At 43.0% G+C, this 17740-nt stretch overlaps 1 protein-coding gene across 3 annotated transcripts in view; it reads right to left on the bottom strand.

Moving 5' to 3' along the window:
* TUBGCP2 (tubulin gamma complex associated protein 2) overlaps positions 1-15925 on the bottom strand; it is a 35020-nt gene extending 19095 nt beyond the window's left edge. The window contains exons 1-9 of one of the 3 annotated variants that reach the window (XM_026089278.1): positions 15776-15925; positions 14071-14199; positions 12593-12769; positions 8665-8824; positions 7208-7415; positions 5953-6152; positions 2233-2422; positions 1208-1353; positions 378-558 (exon numbers count right to left, since the gene is read on the bottom strand). In XM_026089278.1, the coding sequence (XP_025945063.1) occupies positions 378-558; positions 1208-1353; positions 2233-2422; positions 5953-6152; positions 7208-7415; positions 8665-8824; positions 12593-12769; positions 14071-14199; positions 15776-15925 (1541 nt within the window). Of the gene's footprint in view, positions 1-377; positions 559-1207; positions 1354-2232; positions 2423-5952; positions 6153-7207; positions 7416-8664; positions 8825-12129; positions 12271-12592; positions 12770-13271; positions 13466-14070; positions 14200-15775 lie in introns of those variants that run through there. The other 2 variants (XM_026089279.1, XM_026089280.1) reach the window with 2 other exon arrangements.
* Positions 15926-17740: the final 1815 nt, after the last annotated feature.

The raw sequence follows: 17740 nt of genomic DNA, 5'->3' as shown, positions 1-17740 counted from the left end.
AGTACCAGGTTATGGCCCACCTGCAAACTATTTTACAGGCAGCTATCCATTACAGTTTTCTACCTATTTGTTGTTGTCTTGGTCTTCTGGATATTTAGGTTCCCTTTTTTACCATTTTCTGAAGATAAAAACAAACTAAAAACTTGATTCACATAGGCAAACTGATGTCCCTTCCACCCAATATTTCTATGACTCTACACTATTTTTTTTCCCCAGGAAAAAAAACAAACCTTATTTTTTTCAGGCCAACATTTCTAATGAAAGCAGAGAAAATTCAATAATAATATCCCATAGAAAGAAAGCTAACTTTAAAATCTTATGTTTGCTATTAGAAGCTAACTATTAAACTTTACTAAATTTAGTAACGTAAATCAAACCTTAGGTGAGCCACCAGCTCTTTCTCTTCCATTAGGAAATCAAGAAGAACTTTGCTAGCATAGTTATATGCTTTTTCTATTTGTTCCACGTATGCTCGCTCTTTTAAAGTATAGATGACCTCCTTAGCCACGGGGCAGGTAACATCACGTCCACATTCTCGCACAACATTTAAATATTTCCCTAGAAGCAAGAAGAAATAATGACCCATATTCATACCAACTATACATCTCTCCAACAGGGAAACTTTCAATTCACTGTTTTCAAGTAGAAGAGATGTTTTGAAATGTTTACATTAAGTTGTACTGAAAGCTGGAAAGAATTCAAATATCTTTTAAGAAAAGACAGGATTTTAACTTCTGCTGCTAACATCATGCTTAAGGATTCAGAAATGGTTTCTTTTCCCAGTGGTGGGAAAACACCTTTGCACGCATCTGGAAACCTCAGAAATCTGGTGCTGCATTTTGGAAGCAGCTACCAGACAGTACTTTTGACAAAGAATAATGGTAACCATCAGGTGGCATGTTTCATTTAAGTGTCCAAATTAAAACTCAGCATGTTCAAACATCAGTCATGCAGCTCCATCTAGCTAGCTGTACCCCTGAAACACAGAGCAGTAACACGACAAGTTCCCCTTCCTGCTGGACTCCTTCCCACATTTTGTTTTACTTACAGGATTTGGGTTTTCTTTTTTTTCCTGATTTTTCTGTTCTTCTGAGAAGCTGCAGCCCCATAAACTGGCAAAGCATGATAACATTTACTGAGTCTTTACATAAAGAACGACAACGCTTACCTCAGAGTGTTCTTACATCAGAAGCATATCTTCACCTACCTGTGCTTAGGATTTTGTCAGCCATCTTCTGCAAGAATGAGGGAATCTGTTGCTGAACAACAGTGTATCTTTGATCCCAATACTTGTCATTATAGTCTTCCTGAATCTTCTCCTTCTGCAACTCATGTTCTTCCACCATGAACTCACTGAACAGTTAAAGCACGTGTTGAGAAGCAGGAATTGGTACAATGAGGATTACTTTTTTTAACCTGCCAACTGGTAATATGATCTATCAGAAATAAGGTCTCATGAAGATACATTCCAATCAGGAACTGAAATTAGTCTGTATTTGTAGACACAGGAGAAGCATTATTCAGTGTCTGTGTTAATCTGCAATCCATTACAACAGAATTTTATAGGGCCCACAAACCAAGTCTAAATATTCAGCTGTCAGTGCATAGGTGAGGAAGCTGGCCCTTCTCTGCCTTCTCACCATCAGGAAGGAATTCTTTTTAGCTATTTTAACTTCAATTTCCTCCCCCCGCACAGGTTTCTGAAAATGTGGGAAATAGAAATGCTGCATATTCTATTAAACACAGAAAAATGCTTTAAATAATTCTATAAAAGCTAAGAAACTTACAAGAGTGTTGTTAGTTCCTACCAGATTATTCTGTTAGTGGACCACATTTAGCATAGAGCCAATGAATTAATACAGTCATGCTCCATGAGAAAAGGTCTCACCCCCATCCTGACAAGGATGAGGATGTTAGAGGGGAACACACATAAAGGGGGACAGGCATGGGGAAGGTGGCATTTGAGTGGATTATGGATTTGAACTGTTGTGTTGTGGACTTTTGCACATAATTTCCTTTAATTTGGACAAATAAAGCAAGTGACAACACCTCTGAATGTATGACCACTGAATCAAATAAGAAATGCAGGTAAGCACACTCCAACAGTTCCCCTTCCTGGCAATGTTGCCTCATCTACATACTGCTGCCTGCCAGGCTATGCAGACGCTACAGAGCATATGTGCATTAAAAAGTAAAAGCCAAAAAAAAAAAAAATCCTTAACTGTTCTTTACCTGTATGGATCATTAATGATGCCTCGATATATCCACTTTTCCAAAATTTCAAAATAAGGCACGCTGGCTGCCTTGGTTAAGTACAGACACAGCTCCTGGGCCTGGCTGTCTCCCGTGTAATTGAAAGTCTTGTCATGGAGTAAGCTCAGGGTTGATCCTCCCATACACTCACCTTTATCCACAGAAGTAGCTAAAATTTAAAAATATAGATGTATTTTAAAGCTCTTCATTTAAATGCACAGATTAATTGCCCCGGTTATGTGGGTAAAAGTAATGAAGTTAGCAGTTGATTAGCTGACCACCTTAAGTCGCAAATTTTGAAGTCAGATGTAGACCCCTCCTGTAGAGAGAGCACACTGATGAAGGTACAAGGCCATTCCACTACACAAACATCCTGAAACATCCTGAAATGAAAATCCGAACGATCCACATTGTAAAAAAGCAACAACCAAAATCAACCTTCCAGGTAAGCAGAATTAAACTCAGGTAGACACAATGTATCTGGTGGCTCAGAGTCCAAAGGGCTTCTAGACAGAAGAGAATGTGTACAGTAATTTGTCTTCCAGATGCTAACTAAAGAATCACATATTTGAGTGACTTGCTAAAGGGACCTCTGATCTCAAAAGCACTTCTGTTCTCCACCATAATACTGAGCTAGCCATGCATATTGTTGACACACCTGGATTTAGATAGGTGGTTGTGACATTTGTATTTTGCCATTACAAAAGGGATGTAAGGGATAGGGAAAGAAGAATACAGTACCACTGTGAGTTTCAGACTGAGTTAAACCTTAACTTAGTTGACCTACTGTTGCATTCCAAAAAAACAATTTCAGGAAATGTGAATAGCAAGAGGGATCATCCAAGTCCAGATTCCACACAGAACAGATTTTTATTTGGAAATAAATTCTCTGGACTGAGTTGAGAGAAATGTAAAAATCTTCTCACAAAAAAGTTTAACTAACCAACATTATCAAGGCAACAATACAATTAAGCGAGAAATTAAAGTATTCAAACAGCAGTTATAAAACTGCTGCAACTCACTCCTCTTCTGGATTATCGCAGAGTGGTTATCTGCCCGGAAGTCCTCTGAGATGTGCAGAAAACATGTGCGGTCTCAAATGGGCTATACTTGTGCCTTGCCACACAGCACAGTACAGTTTTCTTCTGAGGTATCCAAAGAGGGCATGCTCTGTCCCTCCACTCTGCCTGGCGCAGGGCATGTAGAAGCATGTCTTCTCGATGCAATGCTATCTCAAAGATATTTTTGTGGGGGTGAAGGCAGATGAAATCCTTTTTTCTTCTTTGAGGTAGTCCACATATAAATGCACAAACACAATGGCTACAAGCACTTACTCTGCTAATGCTACCCCATGGAGAGATGCAAAGTCCTGCATCTGTGACCAACAACCTCAGGCATTAGTACAGGCTGGGACTGACTAGCTGGGGAGCAGCTCCGAGAGAACAACCTGGTGGATAACCGGTTGATCAGGGGTCAGCCACATTTCCTTGCAGCAATGAAGACCAACTGCATTGCCAAGAAGGTAGCCAGCAAACTGAGGGAAGCGATTATTCACCTCTACTCAGCTTTGGTGAGACCGCACTTGGAACACTGTGTTCAGTTTGGGATCCCTGGTAATAAAGAGATGTTGTCAAAATGGAGAGAGTCCAGGACAAGCTATTTAAGATGGGGGGCTGGTGCCCAGGAACACAAGGAGAACCTGAGGGAGTTAGGCTTGTTAGCCAGGAGAAAAGAAAGTGAAGCAGAGGGGTATCTAACAGCATTTTTCCGCTATCTAATGGATGGTTCTAGAGAAGATGGTATGAGACTCCTCTTGGAGGAGCACAGTGACAAGATAGGGGACAAGATGCAAGGGGCAAAAGTTACAGCAAGGGAAGGTGCAGTGGGAGATACAGAAAAAAACCTCACAAGGGTGGTGAAGCCATGGGGCAGGGCCCAGAGCAGTGGGGAAACCTCCATCCTTGAGGACTGCTCAGACTCACCTGGACATGGCCCCAAGCAAACTGCTGTAGCTGTGGTGTTGGCCATGCTGTGATCAAGGGGCTCAACTAGAGGCTTCCAGACTTTCCTTCTACTTGAATCTGTTTGCAATCATACATCCACACACAGCTGGAGATGCACTTGGTAAGAAGCTGAGCGGAGACAGCAGTGGCAGAAACAACTGATCTGAAAGGCCTGGATTGTGAAGGTGAAAAGGATGGACCTTCCTCATGACAAGGGTTTGAAGGACAGATTCAGCCTTATAAATTAAGGTTTTGAGAGTAGGCAATGGAAGTTTTATTTCTTAGCAAGATGTACTCTACACCATCTGCAGCACTTGCTTATGCAAACCTGGAAGATAACCTGTCTTTGAGGAAGACAACGTATAGAGACAGATGTAACTGCCTCAATCTCCCCCAGCTCTTCTGGCTGATGTGACAGCTACAAGGAAAGCAAAAGAAGAAAGGGGTAAGAATCCAGCAGCTGACTCATTAAAAAACAAATTCAAATCCCCCTGTACATTGTATTCATGTACTTCTCCACCTGAATCAATCCCTGTCAATAATTTTTATCAACTGTGGGATATGAAAACAGAAATCTGAACAACTGCAGGATAGTGAGCTGACACACCTGCCAGACAAATTTTCATATAACTAGAGGAAGGGTGAATGATTCAGTTTGAAAAGGTATCCCAAAATAGCTGGGATCAAAGCAATGGAAGAGGCGGAAAAATGCTGAGACCTCAGTCCAAGAAAAATATATCTGTCTAGTGGACACCGTCCAGTTATTGGCAAGAACAATTCAGAACACAAGAGAGTGCGGCTGGTCCATTACCAAGAATCATCTGTCACCCACACTGAAAAATGAGGATCCTGAGAGCATGCTGAAGGACTTAGCCAGATTCTGAAGACAGCAGATCCAGGAGAAGAGTCAGAATACTCAGATACTGAACAGAGAGTGAAGCAGATCCCAGAATCAGCACTGCCACAGACAGATTAGAACAAATCCAAATCACCAGTGCTCTCTCTGAAATGTGAAGAGATTCTATGGAAACAAAAGGATTGAAGAAGAAATATATGGCAGAAGTCTGCTGACCACAGGAAGGCATGAGATCCGAGGGATCCCAAGCTGCTGCCTAGTCTTGATGAGAACTTGTGATGCTCCTTGATGTCAAACAAGTTCATTTTGACTATTCTTGCTTGAGAAAAAAAATCTATCAGAACAGTGGACTGGACTTCAAATTCATGATCCAGAATCTCAGACTTGGTGAGATCATCTGCAAGACCACTGAAGGCACTAAGACGAATCACTGAGCTGTATCTCATTGGCAATTTCCCGTCTCCAGGGCTTCAATATCTCCTGACAGAACCAACTTTCTCATGCTCTCTCTTGCTGGTTAACAGAGTAGACACTAGCGGAAATCAACTCTGTGTGGGAAGAAGGAAGCAGTTTGCTGTCTACAGACACTGCAGAGGGAAACATTTCCAGTCTGACATAGCATGGTACACACACACACACACGCACAGTGTGACAAAGTACATGTGAACTCTCTTAGAAAAGAGCAGTGCTCTTAGAAGTACAATTTCCCTTGGCTTTCTGCTTTAATACAACACAAAATTAAACTGATGCATGCCCTGTATGTATGACCACTCCATAGAGTTTTCAGAAGTTCCTGTCATGCACCTGCCAAAAAGTAACAACTGCATTTTTGGAACTTACCAAGTGAGGCAAGAATCTCCAAGGTCCTCATTGTGGGCTGGATATAAAACCAGAGTTTCTGCAGTGACAGAAGTCCCTGTCTCTGAAGATGTTCCAGCTGGGTAATAAGTATCATGTATTCTTTAATTAGGGTCCGCATAGCTGCAGCCAAAGCATGATTTACCTGTCCATACTCAAAGGAAGACTTTTCCTCTATAAACCTGCAAAACGAAAAATGGAAACTCTTTTGGGCAAGGCTATTTCTATAGCTTTCAGGAATTTTATCTTTAGAACATTGCATAAGCATTGAGAGTACAACCATGTATTGCAAAGCATACTAGTCTTCAAAAGGAGTTTCAGGTGCTGTATTTGCTCTCTGTCTCCCTGCCTATTTCTTATCACTGCATTTCCCAGTTTTGAAAGCTGTGTGAAAATGTTTCCTCTCAAATCACAGGGAATCTAGAATTATTTGCAAAACCAGTATATAAAAAGTCAGAGACGGGATTTGCAAGGTGATTGCATATGCAGTATATTAGAGGATAGGAAAAGATCTCAAAAGGAAGCAATGTGGTAGATCCAGCTGCTGGAGAACTACTGCTAGCTTCTGACTCAATATGCCACAGAGAGGATTCACCTGATCAGATTTAGATGGCTTCACCTGCATTAGTGGAAAGAGACAGATGCTGCTGAACACAATTCATCTCATCTGCAGGAACACAGGTAAAAGATTAGACAAGTCATTTCCTAAAACACACTTCTGCCTCTTTGCTGATCTTTTAGGGAGTTTAGATCAGATGCAGACATCTATATCACAAGTATCTGCTGTTAGTGAGGTGCACCTTGTAGCTACCAGCCTCTATGGAGCAGTAGGTCCTCCTGCTCTGCAGCAGACATGAAAGTTGTCTCAGTCCTAGACACCCAGAGGAAAACAAAAAGCAGGAAACAAGAAGAAAACCATAGCAGAATAGGAAGACACAAAACAGAATAAACAGACAGATCCTATTTGTCACTTGCCTTAACATACCAAGACACAGCTTGGAGAAAACAAAGGTAAGGTGAACACAGAAATGAACTGGCAGCACAGAGGAGAAAGCCAGCAACAAGAATCATAACCATAACCACTTTGAAGAACTGTCATTTTTATTTGATATCCCAATATATTTAAATTAAGCTTTGAAGCTACCACCTGCACAAATGACAGATTCTCTAGCTCCATTCTACAACGTGATGCTCAGAAGAGAACATCCTCCTATGCGAAAAAATGTCAGCTTGGTACCTGGTGACAGCAGAGTAACTTGCTGCTACAGGAAGAATTCTGGTCACCAGCTCTTTGATGGACAAGTCCAAGTTCGGATCTACTAAAAATGCTCGGTTCTGCCTGCCTATGAGAGGCTGTGCTGTGATGTATCTTCCATCCACACCAATCAAAACGTATAACAAGTCCTCCACAATCATGGATTCTTGGGAGGCTAATGGCAAAGTACCTATTTGAAAAGAGAGGACAAAAAAAGAACACAATCTGAACATGCCATAGTACTTCCATTCACTCCCTTTTGATCTAGTACCTGAAACTTGAAAGGAAGATGTACCATCATTCAAAAGAAGCTCACGCACAGTCGAACCAAGATACAGAGAAATAAACCTGAGTTAGGGTCAATTTCAAAATCATCTGCCTCGCTTTCTAGGACACTTTTGGACACTAGAGGACTTGTAGCGCCACAGGTTTCTAGACAGACTCTAGGAAAAAACCTTTTAAGTGAAGATATGACTGAGAGTTTCAGCCATGTAAAGGTCAAAAGCCTTGAAGAAAAGAATATACTATAAAACATAAGCATCAAACACACTCAAAATTCCCATGCAGCTACAAGAACCATTTGACAACAGGGAAACACTCAGCCCTGCCACCTGAATCAGGACACCAGAGGAAAAAATAAGCCAGAAGATCCATGTGCAGAAAGGCTGTAGTGGCCATTCCCAAACTTTCAGAGACCAAATGATTCCTGTGCTTGCTAGAAACAAACCCTCATTACACATTCCAGGAGGCCCCAGCAGAAATGTACTGGTGGATAAGCTATTTAGGGGCACCTGCAAGAGTGCCTACAGTTTTTATTTCCTCCCTTAGACACAGCCTAAATCCACATCTGGAAGAAGCTACAGGTTTCTTTCAGGAGCCTCCACTTTCTTGTGGAAAGTGGAAAATCTCTAACCCAGCTGCTCTGCTTTAAGAAAAAGATTTTAAATCTAGTTTACAAATAACTAACTACACACAGCTCAGCTTAAAGCTGACACAACAGTGAGAGATTAGTCCCTGCTGCTCTGGCTAGGAGACAGACAGCAAATCATGGGAGGTTGTTATAGCCTTGCTGGAGAGGATACTGAGCTGGACGGATTGGTGAATGCTCTCTTGGCAGGTACTACTCCAGATTTTTCAGCTGAGGAGACAGATGTGATACTCCTACAGTAGGGTTTTATGAAGGCTATGACTCAAAACAGAAAAAGGACTAGGAAACTCAAAACACAGATTAGATCGCATGGATGGATATGGGGCTGGAATTCATTACAGGAGAAACTGTGAAGAAAACAACAAGGCTTTTTTTTCCTGAGCCCTGCACTTCTGCAGAGTCCAAGGAGCCAAGTTTTGCTTTCATCTGGAGTATGATGAAATCTGAATGACACTTCTGAACAAGTACAAAACATAAAACGTCAAAGCAATTTTCCCTGTGTATCACGTACCTATAGGTACCATGGTGTCGGTGCTTAAACTGGTGCCAATTAAGAAATCACCAATAAGTGCAGGTCTCTCATACACCCAGGATGGAAATATTGGAATGGGCTGACCAGAATTCTTCTTGTTTTGCTTATCTCGGAGCATTTTTCGTGTAACCTCAAGAGGCTGTTGGAAAAAAAAGAAAGAAAGAGGGAAAACCAGAGACATTTTCAGAAGTCCAAATGGAAATTTTGAATTTTAAGCAGAAATTGACTGTAAACCAATCACTTGAGAACAAGAAGTGGAATAGCTGGTCTTTTAGTAGCATGGTATAGGATTTGATCTTCTAGTACCATCTAGTCTACTGGTCTCAGTGCTGCAGAGCTCACTGGTTTTTTATGTAGTTGTCCTTCCTTTACCCAAAAAAATGGATTGGCGGATACATCAAATAATGCCTTTCTGCAACCCTCTCCAGCAGTCTAGGTGCTACAGGACACATACAAGAGCAGAATGGGGACAAGCACAAGCACTAGGCAGCAAGACTCAATTTGGGAAGGCTTCAAGTTTACAAAGATTCAGGATTCAATGACAGCCTGGATAAAACTCCCAGGATTGAAAACACGGCCCTCAGGTGTCAGCCTGGTGCTTAAAAGCCTACATGATAGGATGGCAGTTTGCCACTGTCATGCAGATGAAGCTGCATGTGGTATCTTAAGCGATGACAGTGCCCACTTCCATCGAGACAGAGAAAGGGCTCATCGTTGAGCTCAGTGAATGTCAACTGAGTCAAAAGGCTCTCTGCACCACAGCCTTGATACCAGGGAGGGGAGGCAACAAGTGGGTTTACACCGAACCCAGAGCACACAACCAGTGAGGAGAGGTGGAGAGAGCTGGGCTTTGCTGGGTCTGGCAAAGAGAAGGTGAAGGGGTGATCTAGGAACAGCCCATGATCATGGAAAGAGCAAGTACCAAGATGGATGGAGCCAAACTCCTGTCAGCAGTGACAGGTGATACAAGAGGCAACAGACAAGCTGCACCTTGCAATATTCAGACTGGACAAGAGGAAATAAGTCTTCTCTGGGGCAGGGAGCAGCTCTGGAACAGGCCACCAGGGAAGTGAGGGATCTCCACCCAGGGGTGCTTCAGGCCTCGGTGGGCAAAGCCACAGCCACCCTGATCTAGTGTGAGTGACAGTTCTGCTGTGAGCAAGAGGCTGGACAAGAAACCCCCAGAGGTTCCTTCCACCAATGCTGCTATGTATCTGTGGAAACACTAGCACTTATCCTCCATGCCAGGTGAAGATGGTGCCATGAGGATCACAAATAGCTCAAGGGAGACCCTCACATCCTTCAGTATCAATTATGGTGACAAGATCACTCCAGAGACTGTGCCAGTGCACAAGTGGGCTTCTAGAAAGGAGATGTAGTTGGAATGATTTTGTAAGGTGCTGGAGAAATGAGCTAACTAAATTCCAGTCAGACTAATGAAACTTAATTTTGATAGTGGGTGTACTGGAGTCACAGATGGCTAGGATAGCACTGGGAAAGCAACTTTACCATTCTGACTGTTGTCTTACAGAACTAACGGCAAGGGTAACTGCAGTTATTACCTCCCAGAGACAGACCTCTTGGGAAGCAGCTCTAGCAGAAACTCTGCATCAAGATACTTTAACTATGTGATCTGATATGGCCACACTGACTCAATGGCCATGAGCGCCAGGCCTTTTCTCAGAGGTCCAGCTCTCAGGTTCTAGGCCTGAAGGAAGTATACATGGAATAGCAGAGAGGCACAAATCTTCTTAATGAAACAATTATAGACAGCCAGTGAGCAGAATCTGTGGAATCCAGTCAGTACAGTAAGCTAAGGCTGAGAGGTGGTCAATAGTGTTTGATACATGTAGGCCAGAAGAACACAAATTGTTGAGGGTATTTATGTTCGGTGACATGAGACTGGACAGGTTTCCATTCCCATTATTCCCAGAAAACATGTTTTTGCTCCTCCCTTCTTTCTCTTCAGTGAATGACAAATAAAATAGAGTACTGGCAAATAAAATAGAGTGCTTGCATTTCCATTTCAGTTCCTCTCAGTCACAGAATCGTATCTGTGACTCAAAGGAGAAGATCAAGAAGAAATCAACTTATCTATTTGAACTACATGTGCCAGAGAACACCACTTTTCTTTCTTCTTTGAGCAAGTTTGAACACAAATTGTAACAGAGAGATCAGTTATCCTACTGCAAATTTATCTTCCCTTCATGATCTACATCAACCACTTGACTTAGATCAGCTGTGAAGGATTTGGATGAGTCAGGCAGACAGCTCGTGGAAACATTTATTTCATGTATGGTGTATAGGGAACATGGCCAGTTTCATCATGGCCTGACAAAGGAGGAGGTGTTGGTCTCCCTCCATTTAGGAGTTGAACTCTCCATCATCACACATATACCCAGTCCTTCATGCTGACAGGCCTTGCAGGCGTCTCAAAACACTGAACACGGAGAATCCATTTTTCTAGCCACCAATGGCCTGAAGTGATCTGATCACTACAGCAAACTCCCTACTTGGTGACAGATGCATCTACTGTCATCATCTTCATCAGGGGTGGAAGGGCATTCCCTGACAAGTGTTAGTTCTGCTCAGCCAGTGGGACAGAAAGATCTCCGCAGGCCGAAGAACAACTACACATCTGCTGGGGAGCTGGCATGGGCAATAAACCATACACAGCCACAGCTGGAGACCTCAGCAGCAAAGTCTGGTATGATACATCAGGAATGTGAATGCTGCCATGTGGCCAGATAGGGCAGAAAGTTCTGTAGGGTGGGCAGCTGAGTAAAACATATATCTCATCAACTTGGACAGTGCACCATATGGGATCTGTCCAGAGATAGATATGCCTCCACTGAGCAAGGACGCAGAACTGCTACAACAGACACTGCAGATTGAGAAGACCCCAACACATCGTTTGTGAGTGTTCACAAGTAGGCCTATGTCTTCAGGGACAGTCAGCCACATTCAGAGCCTGGAGGCCTGTCTTTAGCAACCAGACATCAGAAGGGAGAGCAGGGACCAGCCTCTGGGATGAAGGTAAGTTGCAAAATTCTAAATGGAAGCATTTGTGCATATTGTCCAGTTGATCATTACGGACCTCTAAGCCCCTCTCTCCATCACTCTTTCAGCTGTGCTCATACAACAGCCCAAACAATTGCTTCTATTATCTTCTTCAGCCAAAATGACCCAGGGTAGCTAGGTATGGTTATTTATACAAATGACTACAGGAAAATGGAAGGTTGAATTTAAGTAATAATCATCATTTTCTGCTCCTCCCTGCCTACTGATACTGAAATAAATACTGTAAACAAACAAACAAATAAATGTTTTCTAAATCTGTTTTGTGCAGTGATCCGGTTTTACCTAAACTTTTAGATGAATTTTTTTCCTCCTTCTTGACTTTAACAAGAATCATTTTGCAGCATTTGTTTCAAGAATACTCACACAAACAGCTAAGCAGAGGGAACGGCTGCCTTCACTTAGGGAATGATTACACGATGCATTTTAACCACGTATCAGAGAGCAGAAATTCTAGTGAGAACGGGGACAAGCCACAATGACTGCTGAGCTCCAGAGCAAGCACAGCTACGGGCAGAAGAGGAAATGTCAGTACAGCTTAAAGCAGTCATCTGAAAGGGGAAAATGGAATTACATTAACCCCCACCAATTAGGACTGCAGAGGCCTAAATTTGGCTTGCCTTAATTCACGTAAATAGAAAAGGCCACTTTCATTTCGAACAAACAAATATTTAATATAATTCAAAAAATCAAATCTGAGAGTTAGTTTAGATTATCTGTGTAGATAGGAACATTTATAATTGCACATGAGGATAAAAGTTAAGAGCACAGCTATATACATGAGCAGCAGGGAGAGATCTTGTGCCCAAGGCTAGGGAAGAAACAGTACCTGCTGTACACTGGAGCTGGCCGTGACGCTGCCTAGCTGCTTGCGTAGCTCCTCAAGCTCCTGCAGAGATATCTTGGAAGCAGATGAGGGAATGGAAAAATTCGTGCTACCACTGGCTGCTGCATTTGCTGCAAGTTCTGCCCTTTCCTTAGCATTTTGTTGCAAATACTGGAGTGTCTGTACATACATGAAAAAAACAGATTTTGTGAACGCTGGTCAGCACAAACTAAAGCAAAAGACATAAGATCATAAAAACGGTTGCACTGAGCTAGACCAAAGGTCTTTCGGTCCCAGTCTCCTGCATCTTACAGTGGTTCATATCGAGAGGAGTGTAAAAGCAGATTAAGCGTGAAACACTACTTCCGCAGAATACTCTTATACTTTCCAGTAATCTATAGCTCAGTAACTTCCCTTTGCAGTTAACACCCTTCAAATTTTGTACCACAAATTTTCCTTGTGTTTTCTGAACCTACATGAAATTTTAGAAGCTACAGTGCCCTGCAGCAAGAAGATCCACAGCTTAACTACACAGAATGATTCCTGCTGTTCGTTGTCAACATTAACTCCCAATTTGATTTAAGGTATTAAATATGCTGTGACAAGGCACATTTTTTACTTAAATTCCCTTTTTTCTTTATAAATGAAGAAGGAAGAAGACAGAAACCCCAAAGCAACGTACCATCAAATGTGTTCCATTGTGGTGGTGCTTAAAGGACTGAGTGAGTTACTTCTTACAGGTCACATGCACCAGTTTTTAAATTCCCATGGTTATGATGGTGTCAGGATCAATGAAATCTGACCTTTCCATTGGGCTGACCGCAGCGCTTCTCAGTTTGGCAAGAGAGGATCATTTGCTGCAGACCCTTCCCAACACTGAACCAGTCAAAATGTAACAAAAGCAGCTATACTGTTACAGGTTAAAGGTTCTCCCCCTTCCTTCAGCTTCTCTTGAGGTTCTGGCTGTACTTTTCCCTTCACTTTTAATAGTCAAGCACTTTGTGAGCTGGTTTTAACAACTGAAAATACGAAGGAGGCACCACTGTAAATTAACATGGTTTTAAGATGGTTTTTTCCCCTCAAAATGCTACATACTTCTAAGCATGTAAAACATACAAATGCCAGGTTTAAACAACCTGAACTTTGCAACATTACTTAAAAAAAATCTCAATCTAATTTCTTTGGTGCCAATTCCATGTTTTTTTCCCCCTTTCATACACCAAAGTATCTGCAAATTCATCTCCTATATAGATTTTCCCTCCCAAACTCACAAGAAGCTGAAACCAAAGGATTAACATGAATATCTTAGTAAAACCTCAGTCATATAATTCACACTAGTGCTTTAATTATAACTGATTGTCTATTGATTTCAATGTGTTTCATTGAACGCTATCACCAGAAAGTGTGCTGTACTTAAAGTCACTGCATTATTGCTACTACTGAATACCTAGAACAGAGTAATTTCCAATGCAGAAACAAACCTCTTTGTCTTCTGTGAGCTTTGACAGTAGATATACCAAGGAATCTAGATGTCTTGTATTTTTAGACTTCAGCTCATCATACTTCTTTAAAAAATCTTCAGGAGTTCGAGAAAATTCTGCTATTTTTACCTATAAGACACCATGTTAATATTAAAGGTATAATATATATTATTATCACATCATTCCGGAGAGGAGCATTGGGCAAGGAAGGTGACAAGTTGCAGGCTGCTGCTACCAAAATACTTTAGGGAATAGGTTTTGGACTGAATGATGCAGCACTTGTCTCCCACTAATAATTATGCTGAGGGGGGGTGTAATGGGGGGTCCTAGCACTTCAACTGCAGACAAGGGATTGCGGGAGAGAAAAGAGGAAGGTAAGCGCAAGAACTGGAGCAGGACTCACTTTGCAAATGCTCCGTTTGAAGCAATATAATTTCATATCAGCAGCATTATTAAGGGATTATTCCCCTCTATTTGGCATGGGTGAGGCCACATCTGGATACTGGGTCCAGTCTGGGGCCCCCACTACAAGAGAGATATCCAAGCCAGAGAGAGTCCAGTGCAGGGCTACTACGATAGTGGGGCTGGAGGCCACGGCGTACAAGGGGAGACTGTGGGAGCTGGGCTGGCTCAGCTGGGAGATGAGAAGGTGAAGGGGGAATCCAGCTGCATCTTCTGCTGCCCAAAGGGGTTACGGAGACGATGGGGCCAGACTCTGCTCAGAGAGCCACAGCAAAAGCACCAGAAGCACGAACACAAGTTCCAACATGGGAAATCCCATCTGGCTCTAAGGAAACAGTTCTTTCCCATGTGACAGTGTTGCCATGGAACAAGTCCCAGAGAGATCGAGGAACCTCTTGGAGATATTCAAAACTTAACTGAGCAGCCTGATGTAGCTGTTCCTTGGGCTCTGCTGCAAGCAGGGGTTGGATTGGAGACCTCCGGATATGCCTGCAGCCTAAATCTTTCTACAATGTTATGATCTGTAGCTGTCAGTATAAATGATACTTCAGACTGGAGCTAGGGAAAACATGCAGTGCAAGCTGCAAACATCTGAACTTTCAGACTTTCTGTTGTTTATAACTTGTCTGATGGACTGATTTTCAAGATGACAATGAAAAGCAGTATTACGACCCCAGAAGTATGCCTGGCCATGGAAAGTTTCAGGCTTTAAATTCCTAATACCTGGGTGATATTCAGGAAAGAAAGCAGGTATTGTACACATCATGTTATTTCATACATATTTTCTGTTCTTCATTTGTTTTAATCCTCTAAACTTTGGCCCTTCTAATTAGAACTTGAAACAACCATTGTAGGCACAATCTAAGGCTTTTCTTTTAACTTTTTCCTGCAGTTTTAACTATCTTCCTCACACTCTTCTACCAATCTTTCTAAGATTCAAGGAATTGCCCTTCTTCCTGAGAGAACACCTCTACTTTATACCCAAGATTGAGGTTCCATACCAGATTACCCCTTTCCTACCAATGCCAATATGACTTCACCATCATTCTAAGGCAAAACTCAAGTCAGCTGTTACTCCCAACATGTGCCCAGCTCCATACCTGCAGAAGACAAGTTCTCATAGAAGAGGGTGCAAAACAAGTTATCTCAGCACTTTCAGAGAATGCAAAAGGCAGGTCACATCCAGCTTTCCCATTGGATCTGAAACACACCTCAACGATGATTACAATATATTAGCACTCACCTTAGCACTATGTGCAGAGACAGTCGTGGTAACATAAGGTGTTCTATTCTTCTGTAAAAGATCTATATATACTTCGGCTCCTTCCCCTCCATGAACACGCAGCAGGCTTAACAACTCATTGACATCGTGATGAATGCGGAACTCGCTCATACTTCCACCTAAGGTTACGAACTCCACAGGATGCAGAAACAATGGCAGTAAGTTATTATTATACTGTTACACATGAAAGCATACACATACAAGTAACATTTCCTATATGCATTATAAGCCTACAAGGTTTGCTAAAACGTTTGACTGGAACAAAGAAACACACGTAAGGAGAGAAGACAAGAAAGTAAGCAAAACAAAAAAACTTTGTCATCCTGTCTGGTCTAACTATACCGGCACAAATGCTAACTTAAGTGCAGGTACACCAGCAGAAGAAATTTTGTTTTGGAAGTCACAGCGGTGGAAAAGTTACGAAAGCTGTGTCTTCACAAGAACCACTGATTCATGCACTGACAGTCTGCAGACACAGCTGAAATTACTGGCTTCAGCAGCCCACCCACGCTGCTGCCTCTGAAGTTATCCGAAGGCAGTTTTCTGAGTTTATGGGCCTTTATATTTTACTACCCATTTCATTAACAGACAAGAACTGAATTTTGCAAAGTTACTTAAATGATGGCTGCAGAAGAAACAGAGTGAGGCATCACGCAAGTAAACAGTTTAATGTTTCAAACCATACATATGCAGAATACCAAGCATCTGGCCACACTTTTGGTTTGCAATACTTTCAAGGTAAAAACCAAAATCATTTAGGCTGAAAGGAACCTCCAAAAGTCTTGGTCCAACCCTCCACCCAAAACAAAGTCAAATAAGAGCAAGTCGCTCAGGGCCTTGCCCAGTCCAAGTTTTAATATCTCCAGAGATGGAGATTCCATCCACCCAGGGAAACATCTTTTGCTAATATCCAACTGGAATTTCCCTTGTTGCGGCTTGTGCTGTTGCAACTTGCACACTTGCTGTGCACTTCTGGGCAAAATCTGGCTATGTCTTCTCTAACTGCTTTAGGTAGTGGAAGATGCTGTTGGATCGCACTTTGCCTTCTGGTCTCCTGGCTGAACAAGCCCAGTTCCCACAGCCTCTCCTCATATGCCCTGGCCTCCAGCCCCGCCATCTTAGTGGCCTCTGCCTAGTTTCTTTATATTTCCCCCACATGGAGGGTCCCCAAACTGGCCATGATGCTTCAGATGTGGCCTCACAAATGCCGAATAGACTGGAATAGTCACTTTTGTTGACCTGCTGAGCAATGCTCTTGGCTAACAGGCCACGAATTGGTCTTCGCTGCTGCAAGGGCACACTGCTGACTTGTCTACTTTGCTGTCCACCAGGACCTCCGGGTCCCTTTCTACAAAGCTGCTTGCTAGCCAGCTGTCACACAGCCTCTACGATAGCTTGGGTTACTCTGTCCCCCATGCAAGCACGCAGCATTTGCCTGCGTTCCTTTTTGCAATGTTTCTGCAAGCTTAACTCTCCAGCCCATCAAGGTCCCTCTGAACAGTCCCCAGGACATCAGACACTCATTTTGGTATCTCGTGAGAACGGGCTGAAGGCACAGTGCATCCTAACACCCAGATTGTCAAAAAAATACGTGTAGTTTGGGCCTCGGTGCTGAGGCATGCCACTGGAAAGCAACCACCGCTTTGATGCTGCTCTGCCGAAACGATTAGGGGGCTGAAGGCAGGGAAACGAGGGGAGGCTGCGGGGGCTGGGCTGGTTCGGCCAGGAGACGAGGAGGAGAAGGGGGGGGGGGTCCAACCGCGTCTTCCGCTGCCCGAAGGGGTTGCAGAGACGACGGGGCCGGGCTCTGCTCAGAGGGGCACAGCGAAAGCGCCGGAGGCGCCGGCCCGCGCTGCAGTACGGGAAACCATGACGGATCTGGAGAAACGGTCCTTCCCCTCGCCTCGCCGCCGCGGCGGCCGGAGA

This window comes from Apteryx rowi, unplaced genomic scaffold (genome assembly GCF_003343035.1).
Source record: "Apteryx rowi isolate R43461 unplaced genomic scaffold, aptRow1 scaffold_807, whole genome shotgun sequence".
In the NCBI taxonomy this organism is placed as follows: domain Eukaryota; kingdom Metazoa; phylum Chordata; class Aves; order Apterygiformes; family Apterygidae; genus Apteryx; species Apteryx rowi.
This window is presented reverse-complemented; position numbering and strand designations above follow the sequence as displayed.